The 17,165-nt window shown below is 35.0% G+C and overlaps 2 protein-coding genes across 3 annotated transcripts; both read left to right on the forward strand.

Moving 5' to 3' along the window:
- Window positions 1–804: 804 nt before the first annotated feature.
- LOC110427390 (coatomer subunit beta'-2) lies at window positions 805–11,723 on the forward strand. Of its 2 annotated transcripts, none has more exons than XM_021442892.1 (26): window positions 805–1,006; window positions 1,383–1,403; window positions 1,522–1,583; window positions 1,708–1,762; window positions 3,273–3,309; window positions 3,417–3,742; window positions 3,843–3,974; window positions 4,067–4,215; window positions 4,577–4,645; window positions 5,004–5,154; window positions 5,266–5,331; window positions 5,483–5,671; window positions 6,059–6,199; window positions 6,286–6,360; window positions 6,485–6,661; window positions 6,760–6,851; window positions 6,960–7,076; window positions 7,512–7,626; window positions 7,773–7,844; window positions 8,331–8,527; window positions 8,611–8,704; window positions 9,438–9,544; window positions 9,800–9,929; window positions 10,058–10,199; window positions 10,866–10,933; window positions 11,321–11,723. In XM_021442892.1, exons 1-25 carry the CDS (start codon window positions 1,004–1,006, stop codon window positions 10,883–10,885), a joined length of 2,739 nt encoding a protein of 912 aa, XP_021298567.1. In that variant the 5' UTR covers window positions 805–1,003; the 3' UTR covers window positions 10,886–10,933; window positions 11,321–11,723. The 2 variants fall into 2 exon arrangements, with proteins under 2 accessions (XP_021298567.1, XP_089641605.1); XM_089785479.1 differs by having other exon boundaries at window positions 808–1,006; window positions 10,058–10,275.
- Window positions 11,724–12,314: 591 nt separating this feature from the next.
- Window positions 12,315–16,382, forward strand: LOC110427462 (nuclear pore complex protein NUP50B-like). Its single transcript, XM_021443000.2, has 2 exons — window positions 12,315–12,519; window positions 14,654–16,382. The coding sequence occupies exon 2, from the start codon at window positions 14,709–14,711 to the stop codon at window positions 16,086–16,088; it is 1,380 nt and encodes a 459-aa protein (XP_021298675.1). The 5' UTR covers window positions 12,315–12,519; window positions 14,654–14,708; the 3' UTR covers window positions 16,089–16,382.
- Window positions 16,383–17,165: the final 783 nt, after the last annotated feature.

A 17,165-nucleotide genomic window follows, 5' to 3' on the forward strand; every position in this document is an offset into this window, starting at 1 on the left:
AGTTAAAAATTTATATTAAAAAGAATATAAATTTGTTCAATTTTATATTTTTATATATAAAGATAATTTTATAAATTTATATTACATTGCTAATAAAAGTACTTTCAAATCAAACATTACAATGTAAGCTTCTCAGTAATCACATTATCTGTAACCATTACTTTCCTTTATTATAAAAAAACATTACAAAATTATCTTTCTAACAATAACATTCCTAATAATCACATTTTCAATAATTCCATTTCTTATAAGATACTAAAAGCTACCTTTATGCTAACTAGAAAAAAAAGAAGAAAGACTAACTTCCAACTAGGCGTGTTACCATGCCACCTCGTAATGAACAGTGCTGGTTATATTCTTTTTTATTTTTATCTATTTTTTTAATTTTATTTCCTTGTTCCTTTTAATTTCTTTATTTTTCATTTTTTCTTGCAATTTCCCTCAAGTCTCACGAACCAACAGATCCAAATTGAAGTTTAATTAACAATTGTTACAAAAAGATTTCAAGCCCAACAAAAAGGTTCAAAAGTAAAAATCGAAAGAGAAGTAATTTTCCCCCAAAACGAAGAATACCAATCCGACCCAAACCCGATCCATTAATGGCCCAACAGGCTAGCGGGCCAATTGTCACTCTCACTCCTAGTGCCACGTTGTTCACACATCACAACAGATTTCTAATCCTCAAAATCTCCACTGTCCATTTAAACACATCAGAACAATCGAGCACCGTCGAATTACTTTGTTCTGTGAGAAACAATATACAATAGCGTCACCAAGCCATGGAGTGGCACTTCCGTAAATCTATCCTTAACTCCAAAGCATCTTCTCTCTCTTTCTTATTTCATATTTTTACATTAACGCACACACAGAAGAGCTCTCTCTCTATTGCATTACACCAATCAAAAACCCCTCCCTCCCTCTCGCTCTTTCTGGATCTCTTTTTCTTCCTCAAAACCACGATCTCGATCTAGAGCTTCCTCTTCTTTAATTTTAATCTGCAAAAATGGTGAGTTTAATTTCTTGATCTGTTTGATTTGGCATTAGATCTGGTTCAAATTCCTTCGATTTGCACCCATTTCTCAATTTTTTGTATTATATATGGAATCGGAAATGGGAATAGTTTTGAATTATGTTTGATTCGAGTTTTACTGGCTTTGGAACGTCGCCGTTTTCTTATCATTTCAGTACTTTGTAGCAGAGCCGGAGAGTTAGGGATTTGAATACAGTTGAGATCTGGCGCGTGATATCTTTTTTTAAATCTTTGAATGCGAATTGGGCGACCTTGAATTGCCATTTCTTGCCCTCTTCGTGTATGAGTTTGATGTAAGATCTGTTGTTTGATGTGGACTAATTTGTGTGTTTTTTGTTTTTGTGTCTAACAGCCACTCAGACTCGAAATTAAGGTACGTATTGTTCATTTCATTAGTATTCAGTTTTATGTGCGGATTAGATCTTGTTATTTTGGCATGAATGTTTTGCTAATTGTGTGAGTAATGTTCTCAATTGTTATGTTTGGATCAGAGGAAACTTGCTCAAAGATCAGAGAGAGTAAAATCCGTAGATCTCCATCCAACAGAACCATGGTAATAATTTAGTTTCCTTTATTTGAATAAAGATCAGAGGAACCTTTATTCAGTTTCCTTTTTATTTGAATTTTACCTTTAAAATCTTGAAGACTGAATTTGATCTATAATGATTTTTTTTCAGGATTCTAGCAAGTTTGTATTCTGGAACTGTGTGTATCTGGAACTACCAATCACAGGTATGGGAGTTTTATTGATTGTGATAATTGCTGTCAAAATTAGACTTTTGTTGTGTTTTATGTAGTGAAATGTGACCATCTAGAAAAGTGGGGTGAATAAGTGGGTATATTTGATGGTTTCAATTACTGCTTAAAATTTAGTCTAGTTAATTACCTGGGCTTTTTTCTTTTAATTGGGGGAAGGGGGATTTGAACTCTACTCTTTAGGCAGTGGATCATGCATCAACCAATGAGCCAAATGTTCGGGTGCAAATTGATTATCTGGGTAGCTTCATTTAAACACTTTTTTTCCTATATATATATATATTAAGTTGTGAAAAAATGAAGCAATTTTGACAAGTTCATTATAGAGCTTGTTTCCTATGTCGCCCTTATAGGCATTTTTTCCACCATCTGTTATAGTTTGCTGTCTCAGGTCTTGTAAGATGCTATGAGAGAAACTATGGTTGGCATATTAGATGATTGTTTTCCCTTATAAATTTTACATGCAACTCAATTTAGTTTATGTAAGACTTAATCCAGAATAGTTGATCATTCTGCTTGATTTTTTTGATGATCTAGAGGCGCTTAATTCTTAGTTATCACTCCAATAAATTTGACAGGAAAACTTACTTCTACCTCTCTTTCTACTTGTATTGAAATTTTCTGTTATATTAGAGCAACCTTAGACCAATGCTGTTTATGTGACATAAAACAAATTGTGCTACTTGAATTGAATCTTTGTTTTTATTAGGAATAGTTTCATTTCTTTATCATCTTCTTTTATGATCACACATTGTCTTCATTTTAGTCTGACTCGCCTTTTGGATAACTTGCCATCTGCTGTTCACTGAGCATTATAAATTGTAGTCCCTTGGTATTAGTTTACAATCATAGAGCATCTTCAGGCCCCTCTCCATTAGTCCTATGGGTAAAGTACCCTTTGACTCCTCCTTGAGAGTAGTTGAACTTTGAGCCTCATTTATGAAATAGATCACTTTTACAAAGTTTGTAACGATCAATTTTCGACTCCATTTTAAATATTTCTATTACTAAATTTAATTGAATTGCACTTCATATACTGCCCAAAAGCATTGTCTGTATAGCTTTTTTCTATAGTTCTAACTTTATGATTAAATTCTCATTCTTTGTCTCGTCTATGAGTGCTATTGTATGCATAGATACTAGCATCACTTCTGCTTAAATCTCAGGAACATAGGAACATGAATTGTTTTAACTCTTGTGGATATGGCCGTCCCTTTATCTGTGAAACTGTTCTTTTGTCTGTCTCTTTCATGGACACTACGTTATACATTTTCCCTTTGACATAATTGTAATCATAAGGCTATAGAAATTTATCAGTAATTTCATGGAATTTAGTTGGTAGAAGATATTCAGTTCTTAACATGATGTACTTTAAGTAGTATTAGGCTTATTTTGAACTTTTGTAGTCATGGTATGTTGAATTTGAATTGTTCAGATTTTTCACCTATTGTTTAGTGCTAACTTTGAGCAATCTTTGGTGCACCAGACCATGGCTAAATCATTTGAGGTTACTGAGTTGCCAGGTATGTACTATCTGTTTTCATAATGTCTGATGAGACTATTTACCCTTGCTGTTTTTATTGTGATGAAGTCACTACCATTTTCTGAAGTCCACATCTTGCTCCTGCAGTTAGGTCAGCCAAGTTTGTTGCACGCAAACAATGGGTTGTTGCTGGAGCTGATGACATGTTTATTCGTGTATACAATTACAACACCATGGATAAGGTCAAAGTATTTGAGGCACATACTGATTACATTAGATGTGTGGCTGTCCATCCTACTCTTCCCTATGTGTTGTCATCATCTGATGATATGCTCATAAAACTTTGGGACTGGGAGAAGGGTTGGGTGTGTACTCAGATTTTTGAAGGACATTCCCATTATGTTATGCAAGTGACCTTTAATCCCAAAGACACTAACACTTTTGCCAGTGCATCCCTTGACCGTACCATAAAGGTATAGAGGCTCATTATTTTTGTAACTTTTTCTTTATAGGTTTTACTTCATTTGGTGTAATCATGCTAATTTTGCATTGGCTCTGTTTGAAATTTTCTAGATTTGGAACCTTGGCTCCCCCGACCCAAATTTTACTTTGGATGCCCATCAGAAAGGAGTAAATTGCGTTGATTACTTTACAGGTGGGGATAAGCCCTATCTAATCACTGGTTCTGATGATCACACTGCCAAGGTATGCAGCTGGTTTTCCTTTTTGTGCTCTGATATCTTTTGATCTTAAATAAATATTGAGGAACTATTCACAGATAAATTCCTTGGGTGTAGGTATGGGACTACCAAACCAAGAGTTGTGTTCAGACATTGGAAGGCCACACGCACAATGTTTCTGCAGTGTGCTTCCATCCGGAACTTCCAATTATAATTACTGGTTCTGAGGATGGGACAGTTCGTATCTGGCATGCTACCACTTATAGGTAATTCTTTAGATGGAAAATATCTGATTTGGCATGCTTACTCCTTTCAATTTCCAGTAGCCATATGTATTGTGGTGAGGCTGATGTCATTTGATTCTGCTTCTGTATAACAATTCAAGTTTCAACTTCATTCCTCGACTTCTCTCAGTCCTGCATTGGTAAAATGTGAAAATGCTTTCTCATTGTTAAAAATGTGGGCTTGTGCTTCATTGAGATAAATGGATAATATATCTTCCTTACTAGTATGAAACTTTAGTGTTTTGTTAACATATTTTAATCTTAATTGTTAATAGTGTTTGATGTATGCGATTCATTGAACTCTTCAACTTTTTGACTTCTTAACCAATTGGCTTATTTTCAGGCTTGAAAATACATTGAATTATGGTCTTGAGAGAGTTTGGGCAATCGGATATATGAAAGGTTCCCGGAGGTAATTTCTTTTGTTTAAATCATGAAACAGTTTTACTTTTTATTTTCAGTTTAATTTTTTTCTAGTTTGTTTACTACAATACTTGAATCAATTTTTTGGTCATTAAATGCTAGAACATATATGGCAATGACTTTCATTTTGTTTAGAGTATGTCTATTTGCTCTAAGAGTGTTGAGAAATCAATTTAAACTGTCATTCTTTTAGGTTGCTTGACCTGACTTGAGTTGTACGTTTTTTGTTTTTGCATCCAAATTGATGATATCAGGTTCTTGAATTGAGTCCTTGATTAGTTTTTATGACTCTTCTTACTTTGTCTTCAGCTATGGCTAAAACTACTATACTGATTTCCGTCTTACAGGATTGTGATTGGGTATGATGAAGGAACTATTATGGTGAAAATTGGTCGTGAAGTACCTGTAGCAAGTATGGACAACAGCGGGAAAATCATATGGGCTAAGCACAATGAAATTCAAACTGTGAATATTAAGAGTGTAGGAGCAGATTTTGAGGTAGTGTATTTCTCAGAAAAAATCTTTCTCTTTCTGCAGTCACGGTGTGAATCAATATTGGATTTTTCAGCTTAAGCTGACCATATAAGCTTTTCTACCTTTGGCTGCTAGGTTACTGATGGAGAAAGATTGCCCTTGGCAGTTAAGGAATTGGGGACCTGTGATCTATACCCTCAAGTGAGTTAATGCTTTCTAGCCTCATTCAAATTAATTTATGCATAAGATGAAGGCCACTCTTAAAACATGTTGATTAATTTTTTTGTAAGTTGTTTGTATGTTTGGGTTTGTGAACAACTGATTACCCTTTTCTCTATCTTGTTCTTCTCAGAGCTTAAAGCATAATCCAAATGGGAGGTTTGTTGTTGTCTGTGGAGATGGTGAGTACATCATATATACAGCTTTGGCATGGAGAAATAGGTCATTTGGTTCAGCATTGGAATTCGCTTGGTCATCTGATGGAGAGTATGCTGTTAGAGAAAGCACATCAAAAATTAAGATTTTCAGCAAAAACTTCCAGGTTTGTACTTGTTTGGTCATTTCGAAGGTCTCCTTTTTTAAAAGGTATATTTCTTCATATAAAAAATTGTGTCCACAGAAACTTTGTTTTCACTTGTTGAAATATGTTATAAGCAACTGATTTATTGCAGCTGGAGAGCTGGATTTTATACGATGAATGGAAGGACATTTTAAAATTTTTAAGAGAACTTTTTTGTGGAAGATTTTAAGTAAACTTTTATGTTAAAATAAATTGACTGGCTATTCTATAAACCTATATCATTATGGCTAATAACTTCTGTATTATGGTTGTTGCCTCCGTTATGAGCGTTAAGAATTTGTATTTAATGCTATATTCAAGTTTCATTTTGACAATATAGTGGAATTGATGGAGATTTAACATTTCCAGGAAAAGAGGAGTGTCCGGCCCACCTTCTCTGCTGAGCGTATTTATGGGGGCACTTTGCTGGCAATGTGCTCAAATGATTTTATTTGTTTTTATGATTGGGCTGAATGCAGGTTGATTCGTCGAATCGACGTTACTGTGAAAGTAAGCTAAAATTGCTTAATCAGCCCCATTTGCTTGTTTCTACCTTGCATCCTAAATGTCACTTCTTTTGTTACTAAAAATGCCAGAATCTCTACTGGGCTGATAGCGGTGACTTGGTAGCAATTGCCAGTGATACATCTTTCTACATCCTAAAGTACAACGTAAGTCTCCCTAATGTAATCTGCTTATTAGATCTGCAAAATCTTTTGCAGAATTGACTCTTCTTGTCTGTTAAATGCATGCTTTCTTACATGTAAAACTGAATTTGATATTTTCATGTTGCAGCGGGATGTAGTTCAATCTTACTTAGATAGTGGAAGACCAGTTGACGAACAAGGAGTTGAGGATGCATTTGAGCTTCTTCATGAAACGAATGAACGTGTCAGGACCGGCATATGGGTTGGGGATTGTTTCATTTACAACAACTCATCATGGAGACTTAATTACTGTGTTGGTGGAGAGGTATAGTGTTTTGCTTATCCTTGGCTTGAAAGTGTTCCATATATTTAGATGCATTGCAGGTTTTTATGTTATCAATTTTGATGATGTAATGATTTTAGGTAACCACAATGTTTCATTTGGACCGCCCTATGTACTTGTTGGGATATCTTGCAAGTCAAAGTCGGGTGTATCTGATAGACAAAGAGTTTAAGTAAGTCAGATGGTGATTGCTAATTTTTATGTCAAAATGCAGGTTAAATTTTGCTTTTAGAGGATATTGTTAATGTCTATTTATACTCCTGCATGTCATATTGTACAGTGTTATGGGATACACATTACTTCTCAGCTTGATTGAGTACAAGACTCTTGTGATGCGTGGGGACCTGGAAAGGGCCAATGAAATTTTACCTTCAATTCCTAAAGAGCACCACAATAGGTATGTGCACACCTTAAAATATATTCCTTCCATTCTCAAAAGAATGTTGTCAGTCACGTTTCCAGTATTCTTACAGCTGTTCCAAATTGGAGTGGAGACGTAGAATTCCCTTTTTTTTTTTCCTTCATTTCTACTGCATTTCATATTTTTGTCAGAGTAGTGCTTTCCTGTTGAGTACGCCCCTTGTGGTTGTATATTGTATTTAGGTTAATGGTAATATATCTGTCATGTCTTGATGTGTTTCGAACTTAGAATTCCAAATCTCATCCGTATACATAAGTAGCTTACTAAATGGCTGGTTCCTTCACCTTTGGATATTTTTGCCCTACCCAAAGCTATTTATTTTAAAATTTTATTCCTTTCAGGTCTCTGTATTTAAGTTGTGATTTATTAAATGTTTGTTGGATTTAATGAATGGTCTGCTTTGATTGATAGTGTGGCCCGTTTCCTGGAATCACGAGGTATGATAGAGGATGCTCTAGAAGTAGCTACAGACCCTGATTACAGATTTGAGCTTGCCATACAGCTTGGTAGATTAGAGATTGCAAAGGTAAGAAAGTTGATAAAGTGGTTTGGTAATACAAGTACATCTTCTCAGATCTTTTGTTTGCTTGACTCGAGTTATGCATCCCATTTTGTTTTAAGCTTTGATTGTTCCATTTAAAAGTTTTTTTATTCTCATACTCTTTTATGCAGGAAATAGCTATGGAAGTTCAGAGTGAGTCTAAATGGAAGCAGTTAGGAGAATTGGCTATGTCCACTGGAAAGGTGTTTTGTTTTTATCTAATGTGCAAAATTTTTTTCAGTGCCTCTACTCTGTCTGTCATTCGTCATCCTCCTTGCTTCTATACTGGTGTCATGATGTGGTTGCAAATCATGATTCGAAAATGTTAAGTGCTTTTGGTGATGAATGAAATCTCTCTTAAAAGAAGTAGTAATAGACAGCTTTGCCTTGAAATAAATTATTTCTCAATTTGTCCGAGCTGACTTAGTACTAAACTAAGATTGTGTAACTGGAAAATGAAATGTAAGAAGACCTTCTTATACTTAGTTTCTTGTTCATTGATGGACTTTGTACATTGCAGTTTTCTGATATGGATTTTGAATTTTGTTACATGCACTAGCTGTTTGATTTAATGTTGCTTATGCACGTCATATCAGTTGTTGGTTTGGACTTTGCCTTCGTTGCTTGCTTTTGTGTCATTTCTACTAATTATGCCAAATTTGTCTTTATTCTGGCTGATATTATTGCAGCTAGAGATGGCTGAGGAATGCATGAAGCAGGCAATGGACTTGAGTGGTTTATTACTTCTTTATTCCTCTTTGGGAGATGCTGAAGGGATATCAAGACTTGCATTGCTTTCCAAAGAGCAGGGGAAGAATAATGTTGCTTTCCTTTGTTTATTCATGTTAGGTAAATTGGAGGAGTGCCTTCAGCTTTTGGTGGAAAGGTAATTCCTGTTCAAGCACCTGAAACATAGACTGCCATTCATGTCGTTATGGTTATGGATATATTGAGGTATTCCTTTTGCAGCAATCGGATACCAGAGGCTGCTCTGATGGCACGATCCTATCTTCCAAGCAAGGTTTCAGAGATAGTAGCAATTTGGAGAAAAGACCTGAACAAGGTCCGTTAGCATTACTTGTTTCTCTGGTGATTTTTTCCGGCTTTTTTCGTGACATGCTGGGTTAACTGTATTATAATATTTTGTTCATATTGGTTCCACGCGTTTGATTTTCTGAATAGTTTTACAAGACTCGAGATATTGTGTTTCTATAATCAATAATATAGAGCACTGTTCTTCCTCCCTTCTATTCTTCCTTTCTAAACTAATCACGTGCATGAGCTATGTCTATGTGTCTCAACATCGTCCTAAATACGATTTCAATATATCTAGTTTCATATTTCCCAGATGTAAACCAGTTTAGATTGGCTTCTTACCTTTTTTTTTTTTTCAAGTTTACAGTTAATATAGTATATGACACCTTGATATTTTGCTGGAAAAGATTGGTGTGAAATTCTGCTGGTAGACTTTATATATGAAACATAAGAAAAAGAGTCTTATCCTCCTTTTCAATCATTGCAGCAGTAAAGCACTGCTGGAATCTCCGATGGGAATCTCTATCATTTGATAAGTCATTAGTGGTGCATTATGAATATCGTTTTATTTCTGTACTCAATCCCCACTATATTTAACTTCTACCATATTCTTTTTACCCTTTGAACATGAATTTGGACTTGCATGTTTCTTGTCATCACACTCAAAACTATCTGCCCTAACATTTTATTAATTATGTTACTTGTTAATTTTGATTAATTGTAGACTGCCATCATTTGACCTTTTCTTACATCATTTGCAGGTTAATCCAAAAGCTGCTGAATCTTTGGCTGATCCTGAAGAGTACCCTAACTTATTTGAGGATTGGCAAGTTGCTCTTTCTGTTGAATCTAAAGTGGCAGAAACAAGGTACCAAACAGGATTCCTGTCTGTTATTTATTGTTGTGTTGATTTTACTGTTTTGCTAGGGAATTTTGCGTACATTTCTATGCTGCACTTTTCTGTGATTTCTTGGGACAAATCATTGTTGAATTTCAGTCATTTGGCCTTTTTTGGTAGCTCTATAACTTTTTTTTACACTCACTTTGGTTGAAAAGCCTTGTGGATGACGCATCCTACTTGTCTCTCACATGGATATGCTATTAACTTTCAATTGGTTTGTAGGGGTGTTTATCCTCCTGCAGCGGACTATCTGAACCATGCTGATAGATCGCAGATGACACTTGTGGAAGCTTTCAGAAACATGCAAATAGAGGATGAGGAGCCTCTTGAAAATGGTGACCTTGATCATGAGGTATATACTCCTTATGTATCTGTTTTTCATTTTAAATTGTTAGCATGTGAAACCTAGGAACTGGTTTGAGTGGTTCAGGACTCTTGTTTGAATTAACTGTCTTTGCCCTTTATTTGTGGGTGTCACAGGCTGCAGAACCAAATGGACATGATCAGAATGCAGAGGAGCAGAATGGGGAAGAGGGTAGCCTAGAGGAGGCTGTTGTTGTGGATGCTGATTCTAACGATGGTGCAGTACTCGTTAATGGTAACGAGCCTGAAGAAGAGTGGGGTACGAATAACGAAGGAACCCCGTCAGCCTAAAAGCAATTGGTTGGGGCAGTGTGAAAATCGAAATTTTGTCTCTGGTGATTAATTGTTTCTAAAATGCCATCTCTAACCCCTTTCTCTTTTGGGATTCTCTGACTCCGTTTTTATGATTTGTTCACAACCACTAACTGTACCACTCCTACTACCTGCTAATTTTAAACAGTTTTCCTGACTTGTTTTCATCTTATTTACTAATTGGGATTGGGTGCCTGTTTTTTAATGGTTGCTAAATGCACCTTTGACTTTCCTAAATTATGATGCAATTACTAATAGCTCCTTCTTAGGTGTATTGACAAATTTGTGTTGCAAACTTGGGCAAGATCAAGTTCATCTGATACCTATTGATATTGACTAATATATATGATGCACTCCCATTAGCTTCTGATCCCTCATATTCCCTGTAACTCTTGTTCTTATCTAATTTGTTTTTGTGCAATCAATTTATTGCATTTTTGCATCAAATTTAATAATGTTGTTTGTATTATGTATACCATAGAACATTAACGTGAGTGTTAAATTTTGTTGTACTCTTTTTCTTGTGATGTTTTATGGCAGTTCTTTATTTCTGTAATACCTTGATTCCTACATGTTAATGTTTTTTTATTTTTTTTTTGTTTCATGTTGACAGTGCTTACACCAGATCACTAGGTTACATGAGGACAATTCAGTTCGGGCTCCATTAAGCGCATATTGAAGGTGGGGAAGCATCATCTTTATTATTATTATTATATTAATTGGAAAAGGGGATTTGATTATATTCTGGTTAGAATTCCCTTGAGACATGCCCTAAGTTTTGATTAGAGCTGGTAAAGTGCAAATTTTCTTGTCTTATTAGATTGGGCCTCTAATGGTGTGCAATTGTGCATAAATTTTAACCTTTACACTGAATCTCATGTAGATTTCTAGTGTAATTTGTTGTTTTGCACATAAATATCTAAATAGAATGCTTCGGTTTTGACATTTATGGAGATGCTTATTAATCATTCTGGAATAGAGCACTGGTAATTCTTCATTTACTCAAAACTGTGGTAGTGTGGTTCCCCCTGTTGTTGTTGTTGTTAAACTTTTTTATTTAACTAGCAGGTTTCAAACTAGAAGCTAGAAGGATGTGATATATAAAGGGCTGGTTGTCTTCCATTCCTGGTGATTCGGATCTCAAGCACATGGAATTTTGGCATGGGGCATATACAAGTATTCAGTTAGCTACAAATTATGATTTTAGCTGCTTGTCTTTTAAGTTTTAGCATATTCTTTGGAGGCATTTTGTCTTAAAAATTTTTCTTGTGCCATTGTGAATGTAGAAAGAATTGAGAATTAGTGATGATTACCCAATTCAGCCCATTCTATGTTGTTTAAATTTAGATGTTCTGTTTCCGCTTGAGGCTTTGAATCTTCTGGTTGGGTTGTGGGTATGTTTTTTCCTCTCCATATGAAACTGTACTGTAAACATATCTTCTACATAAAAAGCATGATATTGTTCGTTCAATCACCGGATTTTTCTGCCTCTTGCTCCGTCGTAACTAAGCTGTCGCATATGTCATTATAACAGTAAACAATCTGCGGAAATAATGAAATGAGAAATTGAACCTGAAAATGTAGCTGCTCTGTATCAAATTTTCCGGGCTGCATCTGGAATTTGGCCAAGGAGGGGTAGCAAGTGGGTTTGTTTGCCCAAGGGCAGCTTGGCAACTGAGTTGTGTATAATTTACCTGTTTTTAATCCAGGTAAATTGAAATTTAAATCGTATCGTTTTGTCTGTAGCGTACTAATTTTTATCAAATGAAAGGCTCCCGAGCAGAGTGAGTTAAATGTTTACTATTATAAAATTACAGAAAGTGATGTCTAAAGTCTTACAACTATAGCAATCGTTCTTGAGATTTTATTCTCCCTTTGATATTTATCTTAAAAATTTTATTTTATTCTATATATATCACACAAATAAAACAAATAATCTTTTCTTTTTGATTAAAAACACATGCACACATGAATTACACGTGTGAAGAAACCATAGAAATTCCACGCGGCATCTAGTGAGAACGCCCTCTATCCCGTCTCCCCGCAACCCCGCAGCAGAAATGAAAAGGCCAAACCCAAGGTCCCTTCCATATCCAAACCCCTCAACCTCAAAATTCCCAAAATAAAAAAAATATTAAGACAAAAGATAAAAAATAAATATTATATTAAAACCCTTTTACTCTTTGGATCTCTCTCTCCTCTCTCTCTCTCTCTCTCTGTGTCACTACTAGGGTTTTGCGTCTGCTTTCGCTCTGTTCTGCTCTTATGTAAGTCCCATTCCATTCGCTCTTCTTTACTATCTAAATCTTAATCTCTCTTTTTTTTTTTTCTATTTGGTCTTTAATTCACAATTCTTCTTTCCTTTTCCTTTTTATGAATATCTTGCTAGATTTTCTCTTTTTCTGGCTTTAAAATTGAGCCACGCATATCTTTTTTAAGCGAATTTGTTAAGTTTGATGACATTCTTGAATGCCCAGTTCATAACAATCGTCAGATTCTTGTTTGTTTGCTGGGAAAACGCACAAAAGTAGCGTGACTGAAGTTAATTCTTTAGTTCTACTTTCTGTTTCCTTTGGCTCAAAGAGGCCATTTTTATTTAAGGTATTGATGTTTAAAAGTAAAATATAAATTTAATTTCTTATTTGTTAGTTTGCATCTCTTTTATGTTGAACCCTTAGTTCTGTGGTTCCACACAAAATGTTGGCTTTTTCCTCTCCCCCCAAAATTCTTGTATTTAGATATGCTAAAGAAAAGGGGATTTCCCCTGTTTCAGACAGGTGGGTTCTGCTATCGAAACGGCAATAATTTCTTGCTCTGTTTATTTATTTATTTATGTTTTGAAATCTTCTAGTATTCTGATACTTGTGCTAGTTGGCCACCTTTTGCTTCTAAAGTTTAGCTTTCATTTTTTGACTGTTATCTTTTTGTATGCCCCTTTGATTATTATTTCATACGGAATTCTATTCTTTTGCCTTTTCCATTCTAGTTTATGTATATTGTAGGGTGCTTTTCAGATTACTTTTTTTTCCCTTTTTTTTTCTCAAGATATAAAATGGTTTTCAGAAAATGTAATTTGTAATTCTAAGCTGAAGAATGCTTATAAATTGTCATTTATAGTGGACATTGGCTAGATGATTACTTCTGCTCTTGGTTTTAATTTCGTCTCACTACATTCTTCTGAGAGAGTTAAAGAGTTATTGATCAATGATTGATGAACCAGAGTAAACTTTTGATTTTTTGTCCCTTATGATTTTAGTTTTATTTGTATGTATGTGAAGAAAGGGTATTTGTTCAAGATTTCATTGGGTGTTTTCCCTTTTTTAGATAAGTTGACGATTACTGCTACATTCTTAAGGGATTCTTGTTCTGACAGTTTCATTAGTCTGGTAATGGGGAAGAAAGCAATTTGATACCATAATGGGATTCAAGTTATACCTAACTATGACTTGAGCTTAGCATCTCTCTCTCTTTGGGGGGGGGTTGTGATTCTTTTCCCCTTTGCATTCTCTAATTTGGAACCTTTGTGGTTTTGGGGTCAATGTTTTCTCCAATCAAATGTCTTTGAGGTCTGTGTGGTGGCAACATCAGTCAGAGCCTGCTGCTATATGTGGAAATTAGCTCGTGAAATTGTCTGTTCTTGGTGATGCGAAATTGATTGCATGTGATATGTGAAACAACAAATTTGTTCTATTAGGGAAAGTTGCCTGCAGGTTTTGGATTAAGTTGTATTGAGATACTATTAGTTATACCCAATCTGTGCTTGAAAGTTATTCCCTGCAGGAAGGACTTCTTGGATTTTATTGTATTAAATTTTGTATGTTTATAAGTAATCATTTTGTAGAGTTAAAATAGTTGAAATTTAAAGCAAATGTATGCATGGGTTTACCCAGTATGCGGTTCATTTATTTTAATTATATTTTTGTTCTTGTTCTGTGCACAATGGTGCTTCATAGGTTTTATTATGATTGACATGGGAACTTTGGACACATGTCTTGTTTCCTTGGAAGATAGCTTTGTCTATCCCAAACCTTTAGCAGATTGATGCAGAGCCTTATCACCTGTTGCCAGAAAAATTTACGTTTATGTGGATTTATGTTTGTGTTAATGTATTATTTATTATCGGACCATGCACTATGCATTGTTCCTAGATTTTAACGAGATTCTTGTGGAAATCTGGGCATAAGTTCTGTGTCTGTTTAGTGGTAAATATCCTTTGCTATTACATATTGGTGAGGAGTGTTAGCCTCTTGGGCATCTGTTTTACTGTTTATGTGCTAAGTTTTGCAGCTATTTTCCACTGTTCACTTATTATGGTTTGATGAAAAATTATAAGCTGGCCAAATTCATGTTAATTTGTCTTCTTATCATCTCATTGGATATATCATATCTAATGATCTGCAGACCCTAGTTTCCACAACAACATCCTCAAGTTTTGGTTTCTTGGCTTATTACTGCAATGGGGGATGCAGAAAATGCCCTTCCACCTTCAAAGAAGAGGGCTGCTGGAAGAGAACTTTCTCGGGATAACCCTGGTCTTGATGATGATGAAGATTCTTCTGAACAAGAGACCGGAACTTTTAAGAGGGCTAGTGATGAAGTGTTGGCAAACAGAAGAATACTTAAAGTTCGCAGAAATCAAACCACTTCAGCTGCCTCATCCAATCCTTTTTCTGCGATTCGCTTGGTTCCCCCTTTGGAACCAACCATTACTTCTGACACACCTAGTGCAGCCCCTGAATCCAGCACAACCACCGCTGAGGTTACAGCTGAAGCACCAATTGCCAATGAGAAAGAAGTTTCAGAAGATGGGAAAGATGATGTTAACAAATCTGAACAGAATGAAGATGGAAATAATAAGCAGTCAGAGAAAAAAACAGATGAAACAGAGCCTGGGTCGGCAAAGAGTGAAAGTGAGAATATTAAACAGTATGAAAATAAGGAGGATGAGCTAGTTTCTGATGCTGTTGCTGATAAGGAAAGTGCTGAGGATAAGGGCAGTAATGTTGTAAATGAAGAAATTCTAAAGGAGGCCAATGATGAAAAACCAGCAGGAGGCGGTAAAAGTGAGGATGAAGATAAGAAAGATGAAAAACCTGCAAATGAAGATAAAAAAGATAAGAGTAGTGAAAATGCAGATTCAACTGCAGAAGGTGCATCGTTGAGTTCATTCCAACAGCTTTCAAGTAGCCAAAATGCCTTCACAGGACTTGCTGGCACTGGATTCTCTACTACTTCATTCTCCTTTGGATCTACTCTAAAGGATGGTTCTACTAGTTCTGTTCCACTTTTTGGGCAGAAAAATGACCAGCCTTCCTTTGGTTTTGGTCTTTCGACAAATGGAAACTCTTCCCTCTTCAACACATCAGGGACTTCAATTGTTTCCAAGAGTGAGGGAAGTGGTTTTCCAGCCATGCAGGAGGTTCCAGTTGAGACGGGAGAAGAGAATGAGAAAGTGGTGTTCTTAGCTGATTCTGTGCTGTTTGAATTCATAGATGGGGGTTGGAAAGAGCGTGGGAAGGGAGAACTTAAGGTGAATGTCTCTACAACTGGGACAGAAAGAGCCAGGCTACTCATGAGAGCTAAAGGAAATTACAGGTTGATTCTAAATGCAAGTCTTTACCCAGATATGAAGCTGACAAATATGGACAAGAAAGGTATCACTTTTGCCTGCATGAATAGTACTGGTGAAGAGAAAGAGGGGCTGTCTACATTTGCATTGAAGTTCAAGGATGCTTCCTTAGTCGAAGAGTTTCGTGCGGCTGTAATGGCACACAAAGGCAAGGCAGGTGCTGTTCTGAAGACACCAGAAAACTCTCCTAAAGCCTCAGAGGGTTGAAAGGTGTTTCGCTTAATGTGGTCTGTCCTGGACTTGCCAATTCCAGTAGTCCTTTTTCTTTGTGGAAGAAGGGTTCTTGCTTGGGTATGCTTAATCCTAAGCTCTTCTATGTAGCAGAGTTAATAGAGTCCAATCCTTTTTGTTGTTAAATTGTGTAGCCTGCGGGAGAATGTTTCAGCTTGTTTTTTGTGTCAATCCTGGAATTAAACAACAGCTTGATCTTCAAAGCTATCAAGACTGCTATATTTGACTGTTATCACAGCTGTGCCCTTGATCTGGGATTAAAATGTGGAATTGCTAGGAGTCCTAAACTCTACCTTGATAGCTCCAGAGTCCAGAGGGTAGTGTTGTATCAGATATTATTCTACTGTAGTATGACCAAAAAATAGAGATTTGTGGTACACTCCTGTTTGGACAAAGGTTATAGGATATGGTGTCCTCTCTAAAATAAATTCCCAATTTCCTTGATGAAGCTAGTTTTAAGATTTTAGGATGCGTCTGCTATGCACCATTATTATTATTATTATTATTATTATTATTATCCACTACATCAAGTGTCTTCTCGTTCTGCAGCTTATTCGGATTTTTTGCTTTCCAAATTCTGAAAACCTAAAGGAAAAACTTAAAAATTCACCAAAATAGAATTTAAATAAATATATATTTACTAAATAAATTAGGTAAATAATAATATTAAAATAATGTTATTTAATATTGGCTAACAATATTATTTAATTCTATCATATCTTAATAATCATTTGGAAATTAGTATTTTAATTATATTAAATATTAATTAAATACTATAATTATATAAAACATTGATTCATATTATTTAACATAATCATAATATCAATTAATTTTGTTTGAAAATTACATTACATAATTTCTATAATTATTTTTAAATTCTATTATTTTAAATTATTTTATAAAATATTAAATTATTTCATATAACATAAAACAATTTTGTAAAGCATTATATTATAAAATCATATTAATAAATAGTATTATGAATTTATTATTTTATACTAATTAATAGTATTATTTGAAAAATATTATTTAATATTGATTAATATTACAAAA

This window comes from Theobroma umbraticum, unplaced genomic scaffold (assembly GCF_002168275.2).
Source record: "Theobroma umbraticum cultivar Fairchild unplaced genomic scaffold, ASM216827v3 scaffold_34.0, whole genome shotgun sequence".
In the NCBI taxonomy this organism is placed as follows: domain Eukaryota; kingdom Viridiplantae; phylum Streptophyta; class Magnoliopsida; order Malvales; family Malvaceae; genus Theobroma; species Theobroma umbraticum.

Bases quoted from the DNA above. Each gene is read 5' to 3' on its own strand.
- LOC110427390 (XM_089785479.1), top strand. The intron at 3,975-4,066 runs GTATGCAGCTGG...CCTTGGGTGTAG, and splicing joins CTGATGATCACACTGCCAAG to GTATGGGACTACCAAACCAA. The intron at 4,216-4,576 runs GTAATTCTTTAG...GCTTATTTTCAG, and splicing joins TGGCATGCTACCACTTATAG to GCTTGAAAATACATTGAATT.
- LOC110427462 (XM_021443000.2), top strand. From the start codon at position 14,709: ATGGGGGATGCAGAAAATGCCCTTCCACCTTCAAAGAAGAGGGCTGCT.